General features: G+C 41.7%; 1 protein-coding gene across 5 annotated transcripts in view; it reads right to left on the bottom strand.

Annotated features, from left to right (window-relative positions):
* Positions 1-770: 770 nt before the first annotated feature.
* Positions 771-23,889, bottom strand: part of grid1a (glutamate receptor, ionotropic, delta 1a) — a 165,260-nt gene continuing 142,141 nt past the window's right edge. For 3 of the 5 annotated variants that reach the window (XM_017037302.2, XM_017037308.2, XM_025060723.1), the window contains 9 exons: positions 17,997-18,098; positions 16,132-16,329; positions 14,741-15,071; positions 12,888-13,026; positions 8,232-8,427; positions 5,797-5,963; positions 3,914-4,154; positions 2,440-2,583; positions 771-1,549 (listed from right to left, as the gene is read on the bottom strand). In XM_017037302.2, coding sequence (XP_016892791.1) covers positions 1,118-1,549; positions 2,440-2,583; positions 3,914-4,154; positions 5,797-5,963; positions 8,232-8,427; positions 12,888-13,026; positions 14,741-15,071; positions 16,132-16,329; positions 17,997-18,098 — 1,950 coding nt within the window. In that variant the 3' untranslated portion in view covers positions 771-1,117. The remainder of the gene's footprint in view (positions 1,550-2,439; positions 2,584-3,913; positions 4,155-5,796; positions 5,964-8,231; positions 8,428-12,887; positions 13,027-14,740; positions 15,072-16,131; positions 16,330-17,996; positions 18,099-23,889) is intronic. The other 2 variants (XM_017037306.2, XM_008321593.3) reach the window with 2 other exon arrangements.

Here is a 23,889-nt window from a genome sequence, read left to right as displayed (position 1 = left end):
GCCTTACTATAGCATTTTTTGAATTTTTTTTTCATTTAAATTTTTTGTCAAAAGATGAACTTTTTGTCATTTTTGGTCAAAATTTGACTAAAGATTTGATGTTTCTCATCAAATTAGGGCATTTAAAGAACATTTTTAGAACTTTTTCTTCATTTGAAGTTTTTGTCAAAATCTTAACTTTTTATCACTAAAAGCTACAAATTTTAGGGGAAATGCATTTTTATTAATGTCTGGCAAATTTCCCTTCTTTAATAGTTTTCGAATTTTCACGTCGGGGTATTAATTGCAGTGGAAGAAAAACCATCATCACATTAAGTTCACGTTACCAGTGAAGAAAGGTGACTAATTATCCACGGTTGAACATCGACCAAATATCAGTAGGAAAATGGAACCATCTGGTCAGCCCTGATACAGCTGCCAGATCTACTGAAGATATTAATATAGTTAGCCACATTAGCAGTTTTAGCTTAATAAATTAAGCTAAAACCGCTAACGTGACAAAAGACGAAAAAAGATTCCCTACCTGTCTGTCTATATTTTATTTAAGTGTAAATTGAATTAAATTGAATCAATCAAACATTCACTCACATGATGAGACTGATGTGTGTTTTCACACACGGTGATGTTCTTTTTTTATTATTCCTTTTATTATTATTTTTCTTATGAAACAAATCATTTCTTCCAAGGTCTGTGAAACGTCGTTTCTCATGAATTTCGACAGTACATTCAGTTTATGTTAATCTGAAAGAAAACATCTTTGAACTTGGCACTTAGAAAACAACCACAAAGAATTGTCACCTTTATTCATTTAGAACAAAATTTACAAAGCCGTTCAAACAGTCGTTTTTTGTTTTTTTAAATTTTTTGTAGTACTTTTATATTTTTTAAACTCAACTGTTGTGAATATTCAAAATACACTTTGTAATGATGCTTCTATCTCTCTCTGTACTTACAAATATGTACATTTAAGTCCGAGTGTTTTGTCCCACTGACTACTCACCACAGGTAATAAAAATCTTTTTTTACTGTTTTCTGTCTATACTTTCACATTCTCCTCCCTCAGTGTACTTCTGCAGTATTGTCAGTGAGCTTACGTGTCTGTGGATGAATCTCCTGCTCAGATTGAAGTCCCGTGTCCAGGCTCGCTGCCTTCTGGGATTGGTCCTCCTGGCACTGGTTGGTAGGCCATCGGCATGGGCGTCTTGACTGGGCTCTGCCGGAAGAGGCCCCCGTTGGGCGCCCTGTGTTTGCAGCGGATCGAGGGCATGGTGGCGCTGCTGAGGGGCAAAGGCAAGGTCCTGCCGGCTGCTGCACCCAGTGTCCTTCCCGTCCCATGGCCTTCCTGAAGGAAGGTGGTCACAGAGATAGGCCGTGGTCCACAAGAGTAGTCCCGAGCGGACAGCGCCTCCAGGGACTGGCTGGGCTGCATGCTGCTAATGTCCAGGGCAGAGATTTCAATAGATTGTCCAGGCAGTTGTTTGTGGGCCAGGTCCTCGTCCAGGAGGCTGTTCAGACGCTGGTGGACCTGTTCCAGGTTCACCTCCTTGTCCTGCACATAAAGCACATGGAATGGACAGAAGAAAAAAAAAACAAAACAAACAAATGTGAACGGAGGAAATGTGAATAAAAGGATGGAGAATAAAAGAAAATGAACAGGAAGTAGAAGGAGAATGAAGAGAAAGAGAAAAGAAAAACAGGTTAAATGGTTGTTTCTTCATCATCATCATCATCATCATCAGTTCAGGCTTGATTTCAGTCCTAGTTTCTACACAGTGACATTCACCTCCGTCTAAACTGATCTGAAGTCTGCTTCAGTCACAGAGTCCAGTGTGCTCTAATAAAACTGTATTTTTTTTTATTCTGTGTCAGTCAAACAGCTGACATCATCACAGTCTTGTTACATCAACTGTGTTTAAATCAACTGGAATAAAGAGCTTCACTGTCTCCATTAACAAAAACACTGACCACCGTTCTGCTGAGAGCAACTGACATTCAGAATGACAGAACAGACGCCCTCGTCAATAATCACAGACTGTGGCACAGTGGAGGCAAACAAGGACAACATAAGTCATTAGTTCAAGTTAACTGGGGTCAGTGACCTCTTATGGAATCTGTTGAAATTATTTCAGCCTGGAAACAGTCATCAGTGAGGCGACACAGATAAGGAGGAAGAGGAGGAGGAAGAGGAAGAGGAGGACAAAAGTGAGGAGACATGTTCAAACGCTCACGTCACCTCATCCTTTCACTCCACTCAGTCAGTGTGACAGGAGAAAGGACGAACAGGAGAGACAATGGGGTGACATCACAGATGAAGCAGATACTCTCTATCACCTGCCCTGCCCCCCTCCCCCTCCCTCCCTCAGCCCCACCCCCAACACATCCAATGACAGCCCATTAACAAAACAAAACAAAACAAAAACCATCAGGCCTTTTTCTGACCTGCGTCAAGAACCTCAGCCTCTTCCCCGTCTCCCTCTCTCTGCCTGTCCACATGTCCCGCCTCCCTGCAGGTGACGTGCTCGTAATGTCACTATAGGTCATTGGACCAGAAACACTGTCCATTCCGAAATCCTGAGTCACCTGCTGGAGATCACAGACAACGATAGAAAACCCAATGATCCACTGGTGAGTCTGGACATTGATATGACAACAGTTGACTCACTTATACGACGGCTGGTCGGGTTGATCAGCGAATCACAGAGCGGTCGAGCGACGCAGTAGTGATTTTTCTTTTTTTAGATGGCAGAATTACAGAAAATCAGAAGAAAACATGCTATTTCATTTTTCTTATCTACAAAACCTTTGAGGTTAATCTGGAGAATATTTGTCGTGGTTTTATAGTGTAAGAAAAATACTGATATATCGCGTGTTTCATTTCACGATACCGTACGATTCCAAATGTAGATCCCTCTGTTCCAGTGTCAGTAACTGAAGTTCAGATGGAACAGAGTCTCAGACTAGGATCACACTGGGACTAAAGTTACACTGGGGGGAAAAAACACCTCAATATATTATCGCAATATATCGTATCGTTGCCGGTCTATCGCGATACATATTGTATATTGTTTTGGTCAGTTGACATCACATTACATGTGCTTTGGACTAAATCAAATATATTCATCAAAAATTGGTAAAAAATATCCTTCTTAAAGTACAATGAGAAAGGATAAAATACAAAAATCTGATTTTTTTTTTCTCACTGACGTCATGACGGACCATCATGGAACTATTGACAATTTAATCACCTGATTCATTAACTGCCATAATTGTTATCATTAAACGTTCAGGTCACGATTCAAACTCTTCAATTCCTGCTTCTGCTCACACTTTAGTTTAAGGATCCATGTCAAGCCTCACATGTCTGGATGCCTTCACACTGAAGGTCTAACAATTTGTCAGCAGAAGTCAGAGAACAGACCAGGACTCGAATGGAGACGCTAAAGAGAACGCTACATCGACTGTTTTCCTCCCGTCTCCCATGAGCACCAGTGACTGTGATTGGTTCTCAGCCTAGAACACAGGCAGCCATTTAATGCATCAATGAGAGGGTCACAGTGAATGTGTTTGAGAGAGAATCCTGAGGGAATTCTCTAGAACTAGCACCCCAGCCTCTCTCCTGACATGAGAAAGAATGAGCAGATCGATCACATGATGTCTGGACTATTATGGGGGGGCACACCTATTATAACTGCGTGTACTGAAGCTCTACTAAATCGGGGCTGGCGTCAGTGCCTTCTGGATCCATAAAGTAGAGTGTGGCAGTGGCATCTCTGGGCAGGACCGGGGGCCCCGGGGGTCTGGGTCTTGACCGAGGTCTCGGAGGGGCAGGGGGACCCAGGGTGGCCACCGTGGCCCGGTTCTGGTTTAGCAGGCTCAGGCCTGGGCTCTGGCCAGATGGGTTGTCAGCGGTCACCTCTTTGGGCTGCTCTCTTCGGCACTGGTTGCTGTTCCACCAGGTCTCCAGAGCCGCCACCAGGAGGGCCAGCAGCAGACCGGCCGCCAGGATGCAGAAGACGCCGGCGAAGCTCTGGAGCCGCAGCGAACGACCCTCCGGCTGTGCGTCTGTGTAGCTCTGCACGTCGCACCGTCCTTTCTTTGGCCACCATTTCTGCTTCAGGATGTCAAGGTCACCTTTTTCCTGAAGCTCCAAGATCCTGCGGAGAAGAAAGACTTGAGTTGTTTTTTTTTTTGTTTTTTTTTAATGCACAGATGTTGCTCAAGGTGCAGCGGCAACTCGTCTGAATACTGAACAAAACATCAACCATCACTGATAGTAACAGTCACAGCAGCTCACGGGTCATTCCAGGTTAGGAGCCCAAAACCAAAGGTCTTTAAATGCTGCGAGATAAAAAAAAAAAATCCTGCACTGATTAAAATGGTACTGTAACGGTTCATTTAAAATCTGTAAAACATCTTTGACTCCAGAGGGGTCAGAGTCTCTATGGGGGGGGTGGTGGGAGGGGGATTGGAAGCATAGTTCTATCTAAACAATGCAAAGAAACGTCAGCATTTATTTCATACCAAAGTGTAAAAATATGGAGGCAGCTGTGATGGACTGCTGCAGTCAGACCATTAGTTAGTGAGTAGAAGGCTCAGAGAAATGCACGCGTGTCCTGCAGGAGAGTAATGAGGGCTGAGTACAAACAGAAGCCAGACAGTGGATCCGTCCCATTGGAGCGTTTACCTTTCTACACCGTCATTAGTCAGCCTCCCCAGCAGTGACTGGCACATACTGTATGTGCATTTGCACACTTTTATTCAGGAGCGTTAAGACACAGTCAGACACGTGCACGCTCGCCTGCCAAGCCGCCGACATTAAATCTCTTCTACAAATTTGAATTTGTGAAATATCTCAACCTTCAAGGTCTCAAAAATCCCCCATTTTTATTTCCTAAAAGTGATGTATAAGATCTGTCAGCCGGCATGGCAGTCCCCAGCTCCCTGAATAATGCTTTAATGTCACATTTGTTTTTCTTCTAAATCCAGAAAGCTTGTTCCTATTTGAATTTCCCCATATAGAACCAAAACACACAGGGTTAAGAGTAAACACTGAAAATATAAATTATTCACCACCCTGCCTGCACTGTTGAGGGACTCTGAACTGTTCCTGCTTGCAGATATCCAGGGTTGTTTTTATTTTTACTGAACCATTCTTTCGATTGGTTGTGGTGCAGTGGAAGGATCCCTGCCTGCCGTGCAGAAGGTTCACAGTTTCATTTTAGTCAGATTCCAATCCAAGGTTTACTGTTCTGTTCTACTGCATCTCTTCCAGCCACCGCCATTTAAAATGTGCGCTTTGTACAGACTCCTCACAAGGAGCAGCATCGCCAGGATAAAGATGGCCGTGCTCAAGCCTTGAATTTAAATTATGTAAATGATTAAACACACTGCGGTATGACAGATTTCAATAATGTATATTGACATTCGCCCCCTAGAGCTGCAGGTAAATACTGATGTTTATGTTTAAATTAGGGGGTGTACAACATTTCCGGAAGTGACTAAATACAAAGTGTATGCTTTAGAAATGACAACACTGACAGTGGAGTTGAGTTTCCTATGCCTTAGAGTAAAAGTGTGCATACAGTCCTGTGTAAATCAGACATGATTTAATCACTCATGCGCAAGATTTAATTTTGTTAATTAAAATTAATGTATTCATTCCTGTATCTCTACCGTATATGAATCCATCATATAAACCCATTGTTATCACTGTTGAATCACAGACTAATGCTTCCCCCGTGTACTGTGTACGACTATATTGTTTGGTTGTTGTTTTGCTACAGTTGCTGTTCTTACTTCTGAGAGAAGAGGTCTCTGTAGGGACTGCCGTGCTGCAGGGCCATGCCGTAGCCTCTGGTGCTCAAACTGTTTCCTGCCACAGTCAGAGTGCAGTCGTCGTCAGTCAGCGCCGCGTATTCCACCACCGCCATGTCCCACAGGAAGGCGTAGGATCCCTGCTTCACCTAGGACATTTAGAAAGGGAAACAGTGACACAGGTATAAGAGCAGAGAGGAAGAAGTACACGAGGTCGTTATGTATTTACTGTAGGAGAAAAACCTCAGAGTAGACAACAATAGACAATAATTCTCCCAATAACAATATAAATGTGAGACAACAACAAATACTGCTGGAAACATCATACATATAAAACATTTAAGTTTGATTTTCAGCAGTATTCTTTCATATTATTAGCCACTACAGTTTTTCCAAACTTTTCCACGCTAACGCCCTCTAAACAGCATTAGCTTCTGGCCTTTGTAAACTCACAGACAAATAACTCACAATTGAATAACTATAACACATAGCTACAGTTATAACTATAACATTTGTTTATCATACGAAAACTATTAACAACTACGTTTTCAGCACTGTATATTCCAGGTTCTGCTTACCAAAAGTATATATACAGTATATACAACGAAAATATCGACCAACCATAATTTTGGTCGATCCATAACGTATCGATAAATACATAGAGCAGTCGACAACAGTCTTATTAATAAACTTTTTAACAAAACAGTGGACAGACAAAAACAAGAAATAAAGAATTCAAACCGCTCTCTTGTGTGTTGTTCTGCTTCTGCGGTCTCTATTCAAAAACCTATCAATTTTACGCTAGCGAGCTGCACGCTAGCCAGGTACATGCTAGCCAGGTACATGCTAGCCAGCTATAACGCTAGCGAAAAACGCGCTAGCCAGTAACGCGCTAGCGAACAACCCGCTAGCTAGCTACACGTTAGCTTGAGGAGCGCAGCACCTGGATAACAAGCACAAACCGCCAAGATGACGGTCTGTGACGTCGTCATGACGAAGTTGCACCTGACACACGAGGCGCGTTCAGGTACAATCGGAAACCTAAGAATCCGATGATTACGGCGGTTTACGTGTAGTACGGTTTACGTACAAACGGTTATATATATTTAAATATATAAAGAATTGTAGCATATATTTTTTAAACATGTATATTATCGGTTACATTCGGATAAATCAGTATTTTTGGTTTGCTTTCATACACGGATCCACACTTGAGTGTCGGTGACAGAGAAGCACAAAGTTCTCAGTGTGAGGAAAGCAGTGAGCAGAATAATGGCAGCTCAGTCTGAGAGCACTGAAAATGGCTCAGACTCTTTGCTCATGTGGAGGAAGGAACCATCAGCAAAAATAACATATTACTTTTCTTTTTTATCTTTGATGAAAAACCAATGTTTGCTCTCTTTTTTTGCTCTCTGTTTTTGTGTTTGTGTGAAACTGATAATACGATATCCTGGGATACATTCACCGGCTTTAGCCTTTAGTGCAGGAAGGAATACGTGGACCTCTGCCAGCAGATTTTCTTTTTTTTTCTGTGTGCATGTTTGTTTACACACTTCTCTGGCTGCTCCACTCCAAAATAAAACGAAAGCCTCGGCAAATACAGCCTTTCACCTCATTAGGACTACACAGCCCCCCCCCCAGGTTCACTGCACTTCACTAATGTATAAACACAGAGTTGAGTAAACCCAGGGAATAGACTAGATACACTGTCAAGAAAGCTTCATCATCAGGAGTTTCTTCATTCATGAACTATTTTTCAATCTGCTCTTTGGTGAAAAAAAACCCCCCAGAATAATAAGGTTTCTGCATCAAGAGTTAATTTAATTTTTACGGAGTAGAGTAAAAAAATTTAAATAAATAAATTGGATCAGTTAAGGCACAGGTGTCAAACTCAGGCCCGCAGGCCAAATCTGGCCCTTGGTTTAATTATATTTGGCCAACAAGATCATATCAGATGTGTATTACAGCTATTACAGTGGTATTTGTAGTATTAGTGATGTATGCACGATATTATAGCACATACATTTTTGGTTGTTCTTTTTTTTGGCCTGTGAAAAAAATATAGGATTTACATTAAAACGGAACTGGAAAATCTAGAGAAAGAGAGAGACGTAATAACAAACAAACACCACTTATGTGTCTTATTTCAAATTTAGTTTCTTACGTGTTTATAATATTAAGGTTTGGTTGTTTCTGATTGGATGTTCATGTACGTTTCCATATGAAAAAAATCAACAATACATATCAGGAGAGAAGGGAAAAATATCCACAATTGCAGTCAATTTTTCCATAAATATTGAGTTTGGCCGGCGTCTTTGTCCCGATTTTTTATTTTGGCCCACTGTGAAACTGAGTTTGACAGCACTGAGTGAAGGAAATAAAAGTCTTTTGTCAAAGTCATTAGAACAAACACTAACCTTCCTGATTCCCTCTGTTGGACTGGTGACAGAGTTCTCAAAGCCGTTGTTCTTGTTGATAGTTTTCCAAAGCTCTGCAAAGGTGTTGTCCTGCTCCAGAGGGTTGGTGCCTTTAGCCTTGAAGTACTCGTACACAGCTGAATCCCTCACAGTCCCATAGACCAGGTCCACCTGCTTGGACAGGTCCTGGAAGGACCTAACAACCACAACCAGAAACATTTTTCAAAACAGATTTTGTAGTAAACCCCAGAAAAATATAAATATATTTTTGTTCAAGTCTGTATGGATTGTTTTGATTTTTTGTCACAGAAAATGATGAACATTTCAATATAATTCAAGAGGATAACAAAAGAAAAATACTGGCTACAATCATCTAATCAACATTCCTTGAAATAAAGGAATAAAAAAAAAACAACAAAGATGAATAGAGGTTTATAAGCATTTAAGTTCTAAGCATCAATTTACAGTCGGCTCCAAAAATGCTAAACCGTTGAGGCAAAAATACAGCAGCAAAAAGTCCTAGGAAGGAAATGAATTGAAATATCTTTCAATAAATCCACATTAGAACAAAACATTTAGATGATAAGTTATATGTTAGGGCAACATTAAAAAAAAAGAGGCTATTGAATTAGCTTTTAGCAGCAACATAATGGCTGCAGCCAGAGTGATGAAAACCTGATTGGCTGCTAAGTTCCATTAACGTTTTTTTTCTCTTTTAAATAGAGCATTTATATTCTAAAACCATCCGATGAAAAAAAAAAAAAACATCTTTCCTGGTTAAATATATAACAGTATGTTGTTCAGACGCAGGAGAAGTTTCTTCCAGCAGCTGCATTTCATACACACAGATAAATACCAACTTGGTAATTAGCAGCTAATTTGCTAAATGCCTGCTTCAGATGCCGGTGCTCGAGTTAAATGAGATGATAATGATCCCGGGCTTGATTATATGTTCCACGTGCTGCATGGCTGTGTAATTCATACAGCAGGATTGAAAAATGTATTTCTATAAGGAAATCTAAATATGATTAGCACCAGATTGTTTTTTTCCATATCCATCCATATTAGATGAAAAGTTTAAAAATATACTGCGATTTTCCTCACTGCGTCAGCGTCGCCACTGAAACCTTTCTTTTCACACACATAATCTATATCTGCTGATTTACTGATGTTTTAGTTCACTTCAATTAATGCATTTCTTTTGTCTGTTTATTTAAATATTTTTGATAGAAAATAAAATGTAAAAATGTCTCCGCTGGATCTGAAACACTGAGAACTTCTGTACCGACCAGTGCAGTTTGGCTTGATTTATAAATAATATATAATATAATATATAAAATACATTACATAGAGCAGGAGAAACAGGTGAAAACAACAAACAGATGGTACAGTAGGATTTAAAAATCAGAGGAAATGTCAAGAAAAACTAGTCACACATGAAGGCAGGTGTGGACGATCAACGTCTGTCAAACCCTGATGTTCCTGTTTGGTTCTCACACACACGAATAAGTGTTTGTTTCTTCTTCACAAAATACAAAAAATAAAATCACTTTGATTCACAGTCGACACAGAGATTTAACCCAGTCCCTGATTATTAGTTATACTGGCTGAACAACGATGGACCAAATGAATACAGCACAGAGACGAGGGTCCACAGGGGTGACTCTCTCTCCCCCTCTCTCTCTCTCTCTCTCTGTTGTGGCCATAAAGACTAAATACTGTTGGTGTTCAGGCTGTTGCTCACGTTCCCTCAGGAACGCTGTCACACTGTGACTATCAAAGGCAGTAAAACGCTGCATTATTATGACGAGTCAGCACTGAATAACAATGGATGAAACATAAAAAGAACACTGTTCAGAAGGAGAACAATTATTTAGCCCGAGCCTAACATTGTTGTAGAGGGAAAATAAAATAATTAGTCCTCATGGTGCAGTTATGTCCAATCTGTGGTTCGAGGTACAGCAGTGACGCTTCGATGGTTTTTAAGAGGTCTGGATCTCATAGAGGCCAAAGTCAGACTTTAAGAAAGAAGAGAAAAACTTCTCCTGAGGTTTTTAAACGAGGTGATGCTTAGAACAAAGAACGTAGACTTTTTCTTCAAGGAGAATAAAAACAGCTCGTTTCTGACTCGGCAGGAACTCAGTCTAGACCTGGTGGAAAATTCAAGACGTGCAGACGGGAGAGAAACTCAGCAGTGAACACTGAGTTTATACTGGAGGAGTGGCAGCACGACACGTCATGAATAACATTTTTGGGAAAGGGGAAATAATGAAAATACATTTGTGTTGGAAGTTTTTAAATATTGGATTTTTCTTAAATATACTTAGGATATTTAGGCAACACAGATACAGGATAGTTAAATGTATTTGTGGCTCTTCCTGTTTCTAATTCTGAACCTCCTGGAACACATTTTTTCATTATTATCCTATGACCTCTGGGGTCGACCCCAGCCCCTCCCGCGACCCTCATGTTGATTCAGTGGTAAAGGCTTTAGATGGTTCTCACGCTTAGCTTAAGGTGGACAACTGTAATGAAACAAAGTTCCATATTTGTCCCACAGTAGAGGACATTAACAGTGTGGGTTGTTGCAACCGACACAGGCTGCCACAGGAGGCGCTATAAGGGGTATGTGGTTCCTCTGGGAATCGAACCCAACCTTCTCTGCTCTCTGCTTGCAAAGCAGCCAGAGATCATAGATTCTTACTCTAACTTAGGTTAAAAGAAACACGATAAAATATTCACCGTATGATTTAAAGGTCAAAGTTTTTTTCTGCTTCAGTTCGAGGATGAAACAATCACCGTTTCAGAGGATTATGAAGGAAACTGGTGGAGAAAACAAAAAAAAACAATACAAAGAAATGACATGTGTAGCCAATTATTTTCCAAGTGAGTCACAATAACAAGTTCCATTCATCAGCTTCAGAAACCTGATGCCGGGTAATTTCACAAGACAATGTTCTTCTTGTCAGGGAAGAAATGAAGACATAAAACAGAAACTTGTAACAGTTTCTGAAATTCCAAAGACAACATTGGCTATTTATCTAAATACTTCTGGCAATTTTCCTCCAATAAAGAGTCTCTGATGAACATGTTCATAAAATCCCAGCTTTTATTTCTTTACTGCTGAAGGAGAGTTTGGATTTTTTCCCCCAAAACAATTAAAACCAAACGATCTCTCCAAAACAGAGGGAGGTTTTTAAATATTCACAGGCTGCCAGAGTGAACGCACTAATACTGAGTTGACGCAAATTACTTTTAAGAATTCCATTTTTTGTGGACGCATGATTAAAGCACACATTTTCCGTGCCGCCCGGGGCCAATCAGGTAGACGGGGAAGTAGGAAGTGATCAAGCGACACAGCACTAATTCAAGGTCGACGTTGAGGTGACTAAACTAAACTGAACTAAACTAAAAAAATGTTGTTTCCACAATATTCTATGGGACCAAGCTCCATGTCGCCACCAGGAGGTTAAAAAGGAAAGAACACAAAGGCCAGACACTTCCATCTTGTGCACAAACACTTTTTGTGGCTGACAAACAAACCTCAGGTGCATTACTGCCTCCTTCAGGGTTGCAGTGTGTACTACCAGAGTGCCAGATAACTAAACTAGGACTTAAAAATGCATTTGTTTACCTTTTCACACTTTATTTTACCTGTGATTAATGAAGTAAAACTAACAGGTTAAAGTCCAAACCCAAAGATTTTCCTGAAAAGTAAATAAAACAAAGAGTTTTTTCTACACAAAACTTCAAACAAACCCATGTCTGGTTCCGCTGTTGAACATTCACTCTGTGCTTTCACATGTCAACATCTAACTATTTGTCAAACAGGAGACAAACCCAATATAATCAACACCTCTGTCAGGTCTGTGGCGGGGGGGAGGGGGTGAGGGGAGGGACAGCAAAGCAAATTGGATTCACAGACAAACAACGTTTGGACTCAGGGTGGGGGAGTCGTTAGGATTCAGGTCAAGCAGCACAGAAACTGTTCTGTTCACTCAGACTCTGCACAGGTGCCTGCGGTTCAATATTGCACACGTTTCACTCTACTGAAAAAATACACAAATCATTCTGTACACACGGCTGCAAAGTAACTGCCTGAAAAGACATCAATTAACACTTGAAAATTTTACTGCTGGTGTGAAAAACATGCAGAGCATCTTACCATGTTTTGAGTTGAGTTAATCAGATCCCAACAGAATTTGAATTACTTAAGGACATAGTCAAGAAATGACCTTAAGGTTGGCCTTGAGGCTTTCAGTAATAAATCAATAAATAATAAATAAATAAGTAATACATTATTTTGACTTCTATTGGAAATAATAAGAACTGTAGCCCAGGAAAAGGTGATTAAATGGTGATTCTAAAGAAGCAGAAAAAATTTGAATAACTAGGATCAACTAATTGTTAAAAGAAAAGAAAATTTTACCAAAAGAATTTGACACAATAGGTAAAATGAGAGGTAATTACCCCCAGAAATTACCCAGCATGCTCCCATAATAACTCTTATTGTGGAGGAAGCAGTGAAAGAAGACGAAGTCTCCTTCTTAGAGGCTTTGAAATAAAACTTCGTCTGCTGACTGGACCTGGCCGTCTGTGGACCATCTGCCACAAAGTGACAAAGGTCAAAGTTCAGCTGAATTAATTGCGTCTCACCTGACGGCGTTGTCCATCCGTGACACGGTGAGGTAAGCGGCCAGGTTTGCGGTGTAGGACGAACACACGATGAGTGTGAAGAGCCACCAGCTGCCCATGACGATCCTCAGAGCTACGGTACCAAGGACAGAGTCACTGCCTGCAGAGTGGACACGGGGGAAGACGCCGTACAGACCTCCAGCAAGGAAATCACATTATCACATTTTCCCCTTCCACACAGACGCTAATGTAATTATTTATAATCTCAAATTAAATCACAGAGACGAGTGATGAACATGAGCGATGAAGTCGTAATGATGCCAAAAAGGCCAGAAATGGCTTCTTTATCACTTTATTATTTATGGAAGTCTTGAAACGGGATGTTTGTTGTTTCCATCAAACGTTGACTAATAAAAATAAGAGGAAAGAAAAAAAAACCTCAGTTCTGCTTCCACACACAGGATTATTTCCTGCATCTTAAATATAGTTTTGGTTATATTTACAAAGTCAATAAGAATCTTTGGAAGTTGAGATTTAGGAGAAAGTTTTATTTTTAATGTTGGTCGAATTCCAAAAAGGAAAATGAGAGAAAAATACTACTACTGTAAAAATACTTTTACTTTGGTCCAATCAACATTACAACATAAAAAAATCTCTGAAACTGAAGTTGTGACGACGACACTCATCGTCTGAACTCCCGTCTCTGCCTTTGAGAATCTGTGATGTGAATGCTACAAATGTTCAGTGACACAATTTCCAAGAGTAAAGTGTGAAAAATGTCATGTGAGTGATGTGGGGGGAGGAGGGGGGATTGTAGGATGTGATGAAAACAGATCTGTCTGCGGGTGTCAGCGTCACCGCAGCTGCAGCCTGAGGACAGCCAGACCGCGGCATCAGTCATTTTTATTACACACAGCTTTGACTGGTTTCTTCAGGTCATCAAATGTGAAATGTGCATCTTGAAATGTAACCGGATCCTGTCCTGCTGCAACAATCCACTCTGCTCACTGGCTTTCATCTCTGTAGGAATTAATTAGGAAAATGTGAAAAATGTGTTCAGCAGTTCTGCCTCGTTTGGATGTTTTGTTCTGTGTTTCCCTGAAATCCCTGAAAACACAACCATCTGAAAAACAGCTCCCTGGTGGAAAACAAAAACAGTGTGTGAGAGTGTGTGTGTGTGAGTGAGTGTGTGTGGGTGGATACTTAAATCTGCTGTGAACATACAACACAAAGAGCCACATCATTATAGAATCATAGAGAAGACATGTTTGCCAAGTGAGTGCTCTCTGACAATGATCCATATCAAAGCCTGTTACATCATCCTGAGGTGGAGGAAAAAAAAACCTCCTGTGGAGTGAAAGGAAAAGTGGCAGCGTAGGAACAGAAGCCAGATTTAAGGAGGGGAAAAAAAGGGAACGATAGGGAAGAGATGTGGCATTTATTTTCTCCTGAAATATAGTGGGTGTCGGCTCTAAAAAAGGCAGCGAGCCAGACGTTGATAGATGCGGCTCAGGCTTTAACATTTGCTGCTGATGTTGTAATTCATCCAAAACTGTCACCCCTGGATTTAAACCAAACTAAAAAGATGCCGTTTGCCTCCAAAAAGGGCACCTTCAGAAAACGCCGGGGTGGGCACCGTGCCCTTAAATAGATACAGCATTGAAGCAGCGCCTCCTGGAGTCTGTTACCATCCAGGTCTGCCCTGTAATCTGAATAATCTCACTCATTTTAATCCCATCTCCTAAAACCTGCAGATTGGAGATGTGGGAACAGGAAGAGTTTCCAGAGACGGTTTTGTTTTCATCAGGATTTGTGAGTGTGAATGAATGATGTAAAACCGCGGTCTGCGGACCGACGGAGGCTCCATCACGCACCTTGTTGTACAAATGCACCGTAGACGATCCAGATGGCGCTCTGAAGTGAAGTGGAGACAGACGGTGGCGGATGTCCTCCTGTACTGTTCTGGCAGCGCGCCGTCTGGATGCGCCTGAGCAGGAAGATCATGATGCCCACCACGGGGATGGCGGCGGCGATGCAGGCCCACACCGCCAGGTCAAAAGGTGCCAGCAACGAGAAGATGTTGATCTTATCTTCCGTCTTGCGCATCAGGATCCCCACAGAGTAGTCCAGGTAGCGTTTGCTGAAGTCGACCACGCTCTCGCGCTCAGGAGTGATGGTGATGGCCGACACGGCGAGGTCAGCTCGCTGTGGGCGGGAATAAAAACAGAGAAAAGTCCGTCAGTTTGAGGCCCCGCAGCTGAGTAACGACACACAACGTCTGTGGAAATATGTTCACACTCTGTCCCCGAGATGGAGTTAAATTATAGCCAGAGGTATTTTTTTCACTGAGGGAGGAGGGGTGAAGAGGAGGGGTGAGGAGGAGGGGTGAGGAGGAGGGGTGAGAGAAAATCATTATGTCACAGTGAAATTAACCTTTAGTCTGTTGTAATATTTGATCTCAGCTTGAATCAAACCACTGCTCTGTTCTATTGAGAAAAGGTTATAGTTTCAGGCTATAAGTCAAAGGTCACAGGTCACAGTCACAGACAGTAAATTATTGAAGAATTAAATTCAACTGTTAAACTAATCAAACCAATCAGCAGTCAGTAAAGTTAATCAATGTTTTTTAATCTGTGGAGGAAAAAAATGGAAACAGAGAAAATTTCATTCTGCGGAGAAGAATTCAGATCTGATCTGATTGGACTCTTCATAATTTATAATAATAAATTATTATTAATTATTAATCACTCCATCATTGGACCACTGCTGCTGTCGGTGACCTCTGGGGTCAAATCACAGCTGTGTTGTGTGTTTCATTCAGGTGTTGTTTTAATGTAAAAATCCACGTTTAAATCAGTTCCGTCTGTTGTTCCTGATCATTGTACTGTTGTTAAAAGGATGTGAAATGGCCTGTGATTATACACACACACACACACACGCACACACGCACACACACACAGCCAACTGCTGATGTATTATTAAAGGATAAAAGGGGTTTTTTTATTCATAATTTTTCACTGCCCTCAATAAAAGAACCTAAATTATGGTTCACACAGAGGTTTTATTCACAGCAGTTGAAAAAAAAAACACAAAAAAAAAACGAAAACGACTGAATTTAATAACGACCGCACCATAATCCTCTAACCTTAGAAATGTGTCCAAATTAAACAATCTATGAGAATGAAAGCCTGAGGAAACAGAGTCAAAAGGTTGTGTTGGTCTGTTGATCACACACACAAACACACACACACACACACACACCAACCTTTCCGATCACTTCTCCGATCATCCCGTTCCAGGATCCGTTGGGAAGAGCCGTGCCGTACTTCCCGTCTCCGACCTGGTAGATGTCGTACTTGAAGCCCAGCAGCTTGGCCAGAGCGTCCAGGACATCGATGGAGAAGCCCTTGTACCTCTTGGGTTGGCCCAGAATGTTCTCTGCCACCATCACGAACGGTTCTTCCTGAGGGTGAAAGGAGTCAGAAAGAAGAGTTGACATTCAAATATCAGGGTTTGTTTTTTTTTGGTTTCAGCCCAGAGATGGAAGTGTCCCCCCCGTCCTCCTCCAATGACTGCTAGGGTCTGGGGAGGAGGGGGGGTGTTAGGTCTCAATATATAAATATGTGAGACAGAGCATGTAAGGTCATGAAGTGGTAACATATTTTAACAAATCCAGACCCACGGTTCCCAAATCTGTGGGAATAGGGTTTTTTTATTGGTATAAAAGGTGCTGTTTTACATCACAGCTGCTCTGTGACCCTGTGGGCTGTGAGGGTAAGTAAGGGCGGGGGGAGGGGGAGGGGGCACTCCGAGGAGACCACGTCTATAACTTGAACAAAAATCCTGGTTTGTATTTTCCTCTTCCAAAGCAAATGCATTTTGTTTTTTGTTTTTTTAAGAAAATGCAGTTTAAATGTGACATTTGGCAGAGTGGGAGAGAAAAGGGGTAATTGGTAAAGTGTTTGGGGCCAAATAAGTAGATTAAGTGACCCTGTCAAGAGAGCGCTGAGGACAGCGGATGTGAAAAGCTGTGCTGCGGGCAAATGTTGTGTGAAGAGCAAAGGGGAAAAACAGAGTGAAGTGAAATGAGAGGAGTGAGACGGAGACGGAGAGGGAGACGGAGAGGGGGAGGGAATTGGGAGTTGGTGAAGTTAGTTTAAGAAAAGATGCTGCAGAGTGTGATTGATTTTCTCTGCTCTCCTCCAGTCTCCTTTCCAACACATTTTCCAGGAGAAAAATTAAGAATAAAAAAAAAAAAATCTGGGGAAAACAGTGTCACACAGGTGAAAAAAGGTCTGAAAGATTCGCTGACGGAGCAGATGTTTATAAAATTAATACAAGTGTATGAAAATACTGTTTCCTGATCCCGTATCAATCTCCTCAGTCATTGATCAGTTATTGATTTCTTATCACCAATTCCCAGTCCAATATTCCTGGTGTTGGTTCATTTTCTTTTTCTTTTCTTTCTTCTCTAGTGATTCCAAATGTAGATCCCTCTGTTCCAGTGTTAGGAACTGATGTTCAGATGGAACAGAGTCTGAGACTAGGATCACACTGGGACTACAGTTACATTTGGGGGGAAAAAAATCTCAATATATTGTCTTACCTATAGTATCGCAATACATTGTATCGTGATACGTCATCACAATATATCGCAATACATTGTATCGTGATACGTATTGTATCGCCAGATTCTTGCCAATACACAGCCCCAGAATTTTACAATTTGTGAATATACAAATAATAAATGTAAATGTAATATATGTTTGTATTTATGATAAACAGTAACTTGACATTCTTCAACATTTTCTTGAATCATTTTGACATCGTCTATGTGTAACAGAATACTTTATTTCACTTCAGCTGAAACTATAAATGTTGTCTTTTCAACAGGCATTAACACATGTTTGATGTTACAAAGTGCTAAGACTGTAATATTTCTATAAGGAGCTGTTGTTAACAGGGAGGGTGGGGGGTGGGGGGTGGGGGGTGTGTCTAATTTATACATGTACAAACCCCAAGCTATAACTGGTTGAGGTGTTTCTCTGCTGACTGCTGTTGCTTTTCTCACACTGTTATTTGCCTTCACAGGTCGACTCCTAATAGAGTCCGTGTCCTCCCACCACTTACCAGCACTGTTACAATCTTCAGCATCACTCCATGCATCCCGCTCTCAATCCGGTTCTCCTTCAGGCTACCATTCAAACCACGAGTGGAGTCCCAGGAGGCCAGCTATTAAAAGAAAAAGAAAAAAACACACAGAAGATAAATGAGTGAAGATAAAGGAGAGTCCCGCAGAGACACAGAGGTGTGAACGCCGCTGTAATTCTGGGTAACTGTCATTAATTCTGATCATATTTTAAAAAAATAAAAAAATAAAAAAATCATTGTTTCCGGTACAGTGGCTGAAATACAAGGTAACAAACGGTCCACTCTGCCACCGCGCCGCCGTAAATCAAAGTCAAATTTACATTTTGGGCTCGGCCGTGGTCAGGATTTACAGTGTGCTCTGACTGCAGACACACTCCACGGTTTATTGGAGGTCAAGGTTCACCTAACCACTGATCTAAGACCACCAGTGACGCTTAATGAACATAAAACTGAGACAGAAGTCACACGGTGATTCAGAGATCCTGGCACGGCTTCACCGACACAAACCAAGTGTCTGTGTCTGGTCTCAGGACCTGGACCACATGGAGGCAGCAGTTTTCAACACAAGGCTGCGTTGGCGATGATCTGACGACACGATACGGATCGAGATGCAGGGGCAACGATGCGATATATTGTGATACTATAGTCATCAATGATATATTGAGGATTTTTTTTTCACTTTTGTAACTGTAGTCAGAGTGTGATCCTAGTCTCAGACTCTGTTCCATCTGAACATCAGTTCCTAACACTGGAACAGAGGGATCTACATTTGGAATCACTAGAGAAGAAAGAAAAGAAAAAGAAAATGAACCAACACCAGGAATATTGGACTGGGAATTGGTGAGAAAAAAAATCAAAACACTGATGGAGGATGTTGATACGTGAAACAAAATATATAATAATACACTCAATAGACTGAAAATAATACTTCAGTGTATTGGTATTTTCTTACACCCCTAGTGTTAAAGGCTAGATTCATACTGCAGGGATAATGACGCGACTTCTCACTGTGAATCACAGGAGTCAGAGGAGCAGCTTCCATTTTAAAGTCTAATCCTGAGCCGATCGGAGTCACTGTCATCAGTGAGAAGAAGCTCTTAAAGAACACGACGATGTCTGATTCATGAGGAGAAAGGAGGGAAACCATCAAACCCTTTTTTCTTTTCTTTTTTTCTTTTAGTTCTGTCTTTTTCATCTCAAGTCAAGCAGCTCTTAACTTTCAACACTGTATCCATGCAATATTGAAGCACCTGTGACAGTTTGACTTGAACGGTCTCACAGTCAGGTTCCTGGCAGACAAAACGAGAGCGCTGACCTTTTTTTTTTTCTTTTTTTTTTCTCTAAAACTCAGTGATTCTCTGTGATCTGTTTGGCACCAATCTGGGAGGATGAGAGACAACGGTTGGAAAAAACAAACAAACAACTCCATCATTAGCAGCAGACCACTTTGTTACCAGTGTGACTTTGAAATGAAAGTCTTTGAATCAACACAGACGCCACAGAAAAAGAAACCGTGTAAGAAACACAAAGAACCGCTGGTGAGAACACGGTCCTCCAGGAATAGGAAGTTACACAGTGATGTGCACAGCTTTGTTTTTTTTTTTTTTTTCAGAGGGCGAGTAAATTGTCTTTATAACCTGCCAGTGTGTGTGTGTGTGTGTGTGTTTGTGCGCCTCCTCAGGCCTTTGATCTCAGCTCTGTGACCTGTCAGTGTATGGAGATGTAGAGTTGCACATTGTGCATTTACTGGTCTTTGTGTAGTGAGCAGTGAAGCTATTTCTGCACCTGAGAATAATGTAAACTGAGATGGATGGTGGCAGTAAAACTGCAGTAATGAGTACAGTAGTGTATAGAGGAGTACAGTACAACCTAATTGTAATAGCACTCATACTTCATCTTTGTATGGCTGTGTGTGCAGCAGTGTCTGTTTCTGTGTTTATAAGCCTGTGTGTGTGTGTGTGTATACCTGGTGTATTTCTATACTTGTGGGGACACGTTTTTGAGAAAACTGCCGTGGGGACATTTTGCAGGTTCCCAGGAGAGTAAAGATTAAGGTGAGAAAACACATTACTGTTATGCAAAGTTCACACAAACGCTGTGTCTGAATGTGTGTGTGTGTGTGTGTGTGTGGGCGGACGGGACGACAGCAGTGGGTGCATGTGTTTTCTCCATCAGTAGCTTTGTTTCCTGAGAAAGAAACCTGAAGAGTGTCTGCCGTGTGAGCTGAAGAGTAACAAAGAACTAGTGTTCCTTCACAGAACGTCGGTGGAACCAGGGTGAAGAACACAAACCAACACCAGAGAACACCTGTTCATGAACGACCACATGGTGGTTTTGAGGGGGGGTGAGTCGAGGGTTAGAGGGTCACATAATTCACCAATGTATCACCGACAACTGTTCACACTAACATTCACACCAAGGTTCACTCAGGGTGAATAACCAACTGTGATTATGTTCTGAAGAGAACAGAGAGTTTAGTTTCAACACGGGATCGAACCATGACCTTCCTGCTGTAAGGCGAGGGCAGCCGGGATCTGACCTTCCTGCTGTAAGGCGAGGGCAGTACTCACTTGTACACCGCCTGAGATACAACACAAACTAACTACATGATACTTTTATATGACATCCAAATATTTCCACTTTTTTGCTTTCAAATTATCAAGATCAACAAATGCATTGTTTTATTAGCGTAAAACAAAATAGTTTTTTGACCAGGGTTTACTTCCTGTGCACCAGTGTAGTACAGTACTACGTCAGAACATTAACCTCCATCTTCTCACATCTCCATCTGTGCCCATGTGACTCTGCCATCACCAGCCTCACACTCACACAAACAGCAAAGCAGCAATTCCAGCTAATGGTAATGATGCACAATCCTCCCCAAAATAATCACCTGTAATGGGCCTGAGTAAATGCCAATTACTGTGTGAAAATGACAAAGGAATGGAGGAGAAATCGCCTCAGATTCATGGAGCCATAAACGTCTCAATTACACCATTTCTCACCAACGGCAGACAGGAGCCGTGTTTTCTTCATAGAATCACTGCAAAACCATCAATATGGAAGAGGAACCAAAGTTCAGAGCGTTCTGATTCTTCTTCTTCTCTCGCTGTCATTTTCCTGCTTCTGTTCATCAGGTGATTTGATATCGACGGGCCAATCACGCCGCCCGGATTCTTATTGACCCCGGCCGCCGCGTCTGCCACAGTAACCGCACTGACAAGCTGTTTGTGACAAAGTCTTTGTGTGAGCCCCTCAGCTCACTGAGTGCCGTGTGTGGCATTCTAACTTTCTGTCTTATTGACCACTGGTGTATTGAGCAGTGAGTCTCTGCATGTGTCTGTGAATGGAGGGGGAACGGGTTGGGGAGGGTGTTCTGTAAAGCCTGGTGCGGACCTCCAGGATCAGAATTCATCTGAAGTTGTTCTCATAAAATAAAAATATAAAATTGAATTTAAGGTCAGTCCATTTCCCAGCTCAGATACAATAGTTACAATACTAAAAAACAATACGTCTGATTGTGGTCGATAAAATATCTCTGTTGTACAAATGCAGCCATAAAACATGGACACGGATGGAGATCCATAATTCCTCACTGTTGTTGTGTTTGTTTATCGGCCTCAGAGAACATACGGCTGGAAACCACCAGTGTTATCTTTGATTCCCAGACAGATACATCAATGGAATCTAAGCCACGGCTTTAGAAACGTCTAAGACTTTAGTACAGCTCCGCCCCCGCAGGAAAAAAAAACAACAACTGCAGTGGATTGAACTTTGAGTTAAAAAATAAACAAAATAAATCAGGTTGGTTTTTCCATACATCAACCTGCAACAGGCAAACTGGATGGACCTGGACAGACGCTGGGAAGTCCTCGCAAAACAGTCAGGATGAGGAGTTGATGAGAAAAGAAAAAGTCTGAAACAAGGGAAACAGGGACGAGACGAGGACACTTTACTTTTCCACTGAACAGAAACCAAACAAAAAATACTGTGAAATGAGCTCTTCTTCTTCTACTTCGTCTGTTAGAACATCTGTGTCAGCGGACGGACAGCCGGCCGAGCTGAGCTCCGTCCTCCGTCTGTTTCAGACTAAATTGTCACGATTCAGAAAAACAAGTGTTTTGTACAAGAGATGGAAAGAAAGAAAAAAAGTGAAGGGTTTGTTTCTGTTCCAGCGAATGAAAGTGAGGACGATTAGAACCCACCGGTTCTTCCGTGTTCAGCTCATCAAACCCACTAATGAACTAATGATTTTTTTTTTTACTTTATCTTGAAACTGGAATAAAACAAAGAACAGGAAGAGGAAGACGATGAGGTACAAAATAGAAACTAGTTCTCATCAGGGCCGACGCCTCGAGGATGTAGGTTACAATACTGTAAAATATACTGAGATAAAGATTAGAAAAATTAACAGCAAAGTCTTTAAAATAGAGAATTAAATAGAATATGTAGAAACTAGTTCTCATCAGGGTCGACACCTCGAGGATGTAGGTTACAATACAGTAAAATATACTGAGCTAAAGATTTTAGAAAATTAACAGAAAGCCTTTAAAATAGAGAATTAAATAGAATATATTTTTTAGGTTTTTCTTTTTCAGGCAGGAGACGACGTTTGTAAACTGCTCCGTCTGAGGGGAGGTGGTCGACTGGAACAAAAAAGAGTGAACGTTCCTTAGAATAAAATACGCTGATGCAAATAATGTGACGGCTTTGGAGATGATGGCTGCGTGAAATCTCGGGCTACGGCAACAATTAGGCTGAAATGAATTGACTTTTCCCCATGAAGAGCTGTGTGCAAGCTGAAAGTCATTAGAAATATCTGCTCCGATCCGGGCTGACACATCAATAAGACCAAAGTGGGAAACCAAAACAACAACAGCAACATCGATCACTCTGCAGCAGCGCAGGACGGCGGAGAAAACTCACAGTAGCCAACCAGGAAATAGTATTTCAGTCTTCATTACAGTTTCTAAGCAGAAAGACACCCTCATCTGAGAGCCATCAGGCCGAGGAGAAAATGGACTGGATGCAGATAAACGATGATGGAGCGGGAGGAAACCACAGCTGAGAAATGAAGAGGAAAGGGGGAAGGAAGGAAGGAGGGGAGCATGATGGGGTGAGAGGAAAAGAGGGGGAATCGAGGAACATGAGGATGGCTGTGAGTGGTGGATGTGGGTCACGGGGTGGAGCAGTTATCGAGGAACATGAGGATGGATGTGGGTCACGGGGTGGAGCAGTTTGGGTAATCACTCGACCGCCGCGCTGAGAGAATAAAACACACAGTTCCATAATACTGCGGAGGTCGGCTCGTGATGGTCGTCGTCTCCTGAAGGAACACACGTGTTCTGTGCGGAGAACGCGCCTCGCGTACGTTCTGGTGGAGGAACGCAGGTATGAGGCTGACAAACTGCTGTGTTTTTGTCTTTTCTTCTAAATGGTTCTGTGAGCTGACACAGAACAGATAATGAACCACAGCACAGACGTGTTCCTGACCCCATTATCTGACCTCTCTGCCCCCTGCGCTCCCCCCCCCCTCTTCTCTAATGATCTACAGATCATCAGAACAGAGCCCCAGTGACTCTCTCTGACGGCAGACTCTGTGATCCAGGTTCTGGTTCCACAGAGAAAACATGATGATCTACATACATGTGATTGGTCAGTTGTCCAAACCACAGACAAACCACAGTGCAATAATGTTGTTTCTATGCTGGAGCCTTCACACAACAGCCATTAGCATTGACGCTAACAATACCTATCCCCAAAGCTAACGAAACACATTTTCATTCTGGAGGTCTTCAAATGTTGAAATTATTATTATTATTATTATTTGTGGCTGTGATTATGTTTTTAATTCAACACGGTTCACTCGTCC

This window comes from Cynoglossus semilaevis, chromosome 12, assembly GCF_000523025.1.
Source record: "Cynoglossus semilaevis isolate Cse_v1.0 chromosome 12, Cse_v1.0, whole genome shotgun sequence".
NCBI lineage: Eukaryota > Metazoa > Chordata > Actinopteri > Pleuronectiformes > Cynoglossidae > Cynoglossus > Cynoglossus semilaevis.
The sequence above is the reverse complement of the archived record's forward strand: the minus strand, read 5'-3'. Positions and strand labels throughout refer to the sequence as shown.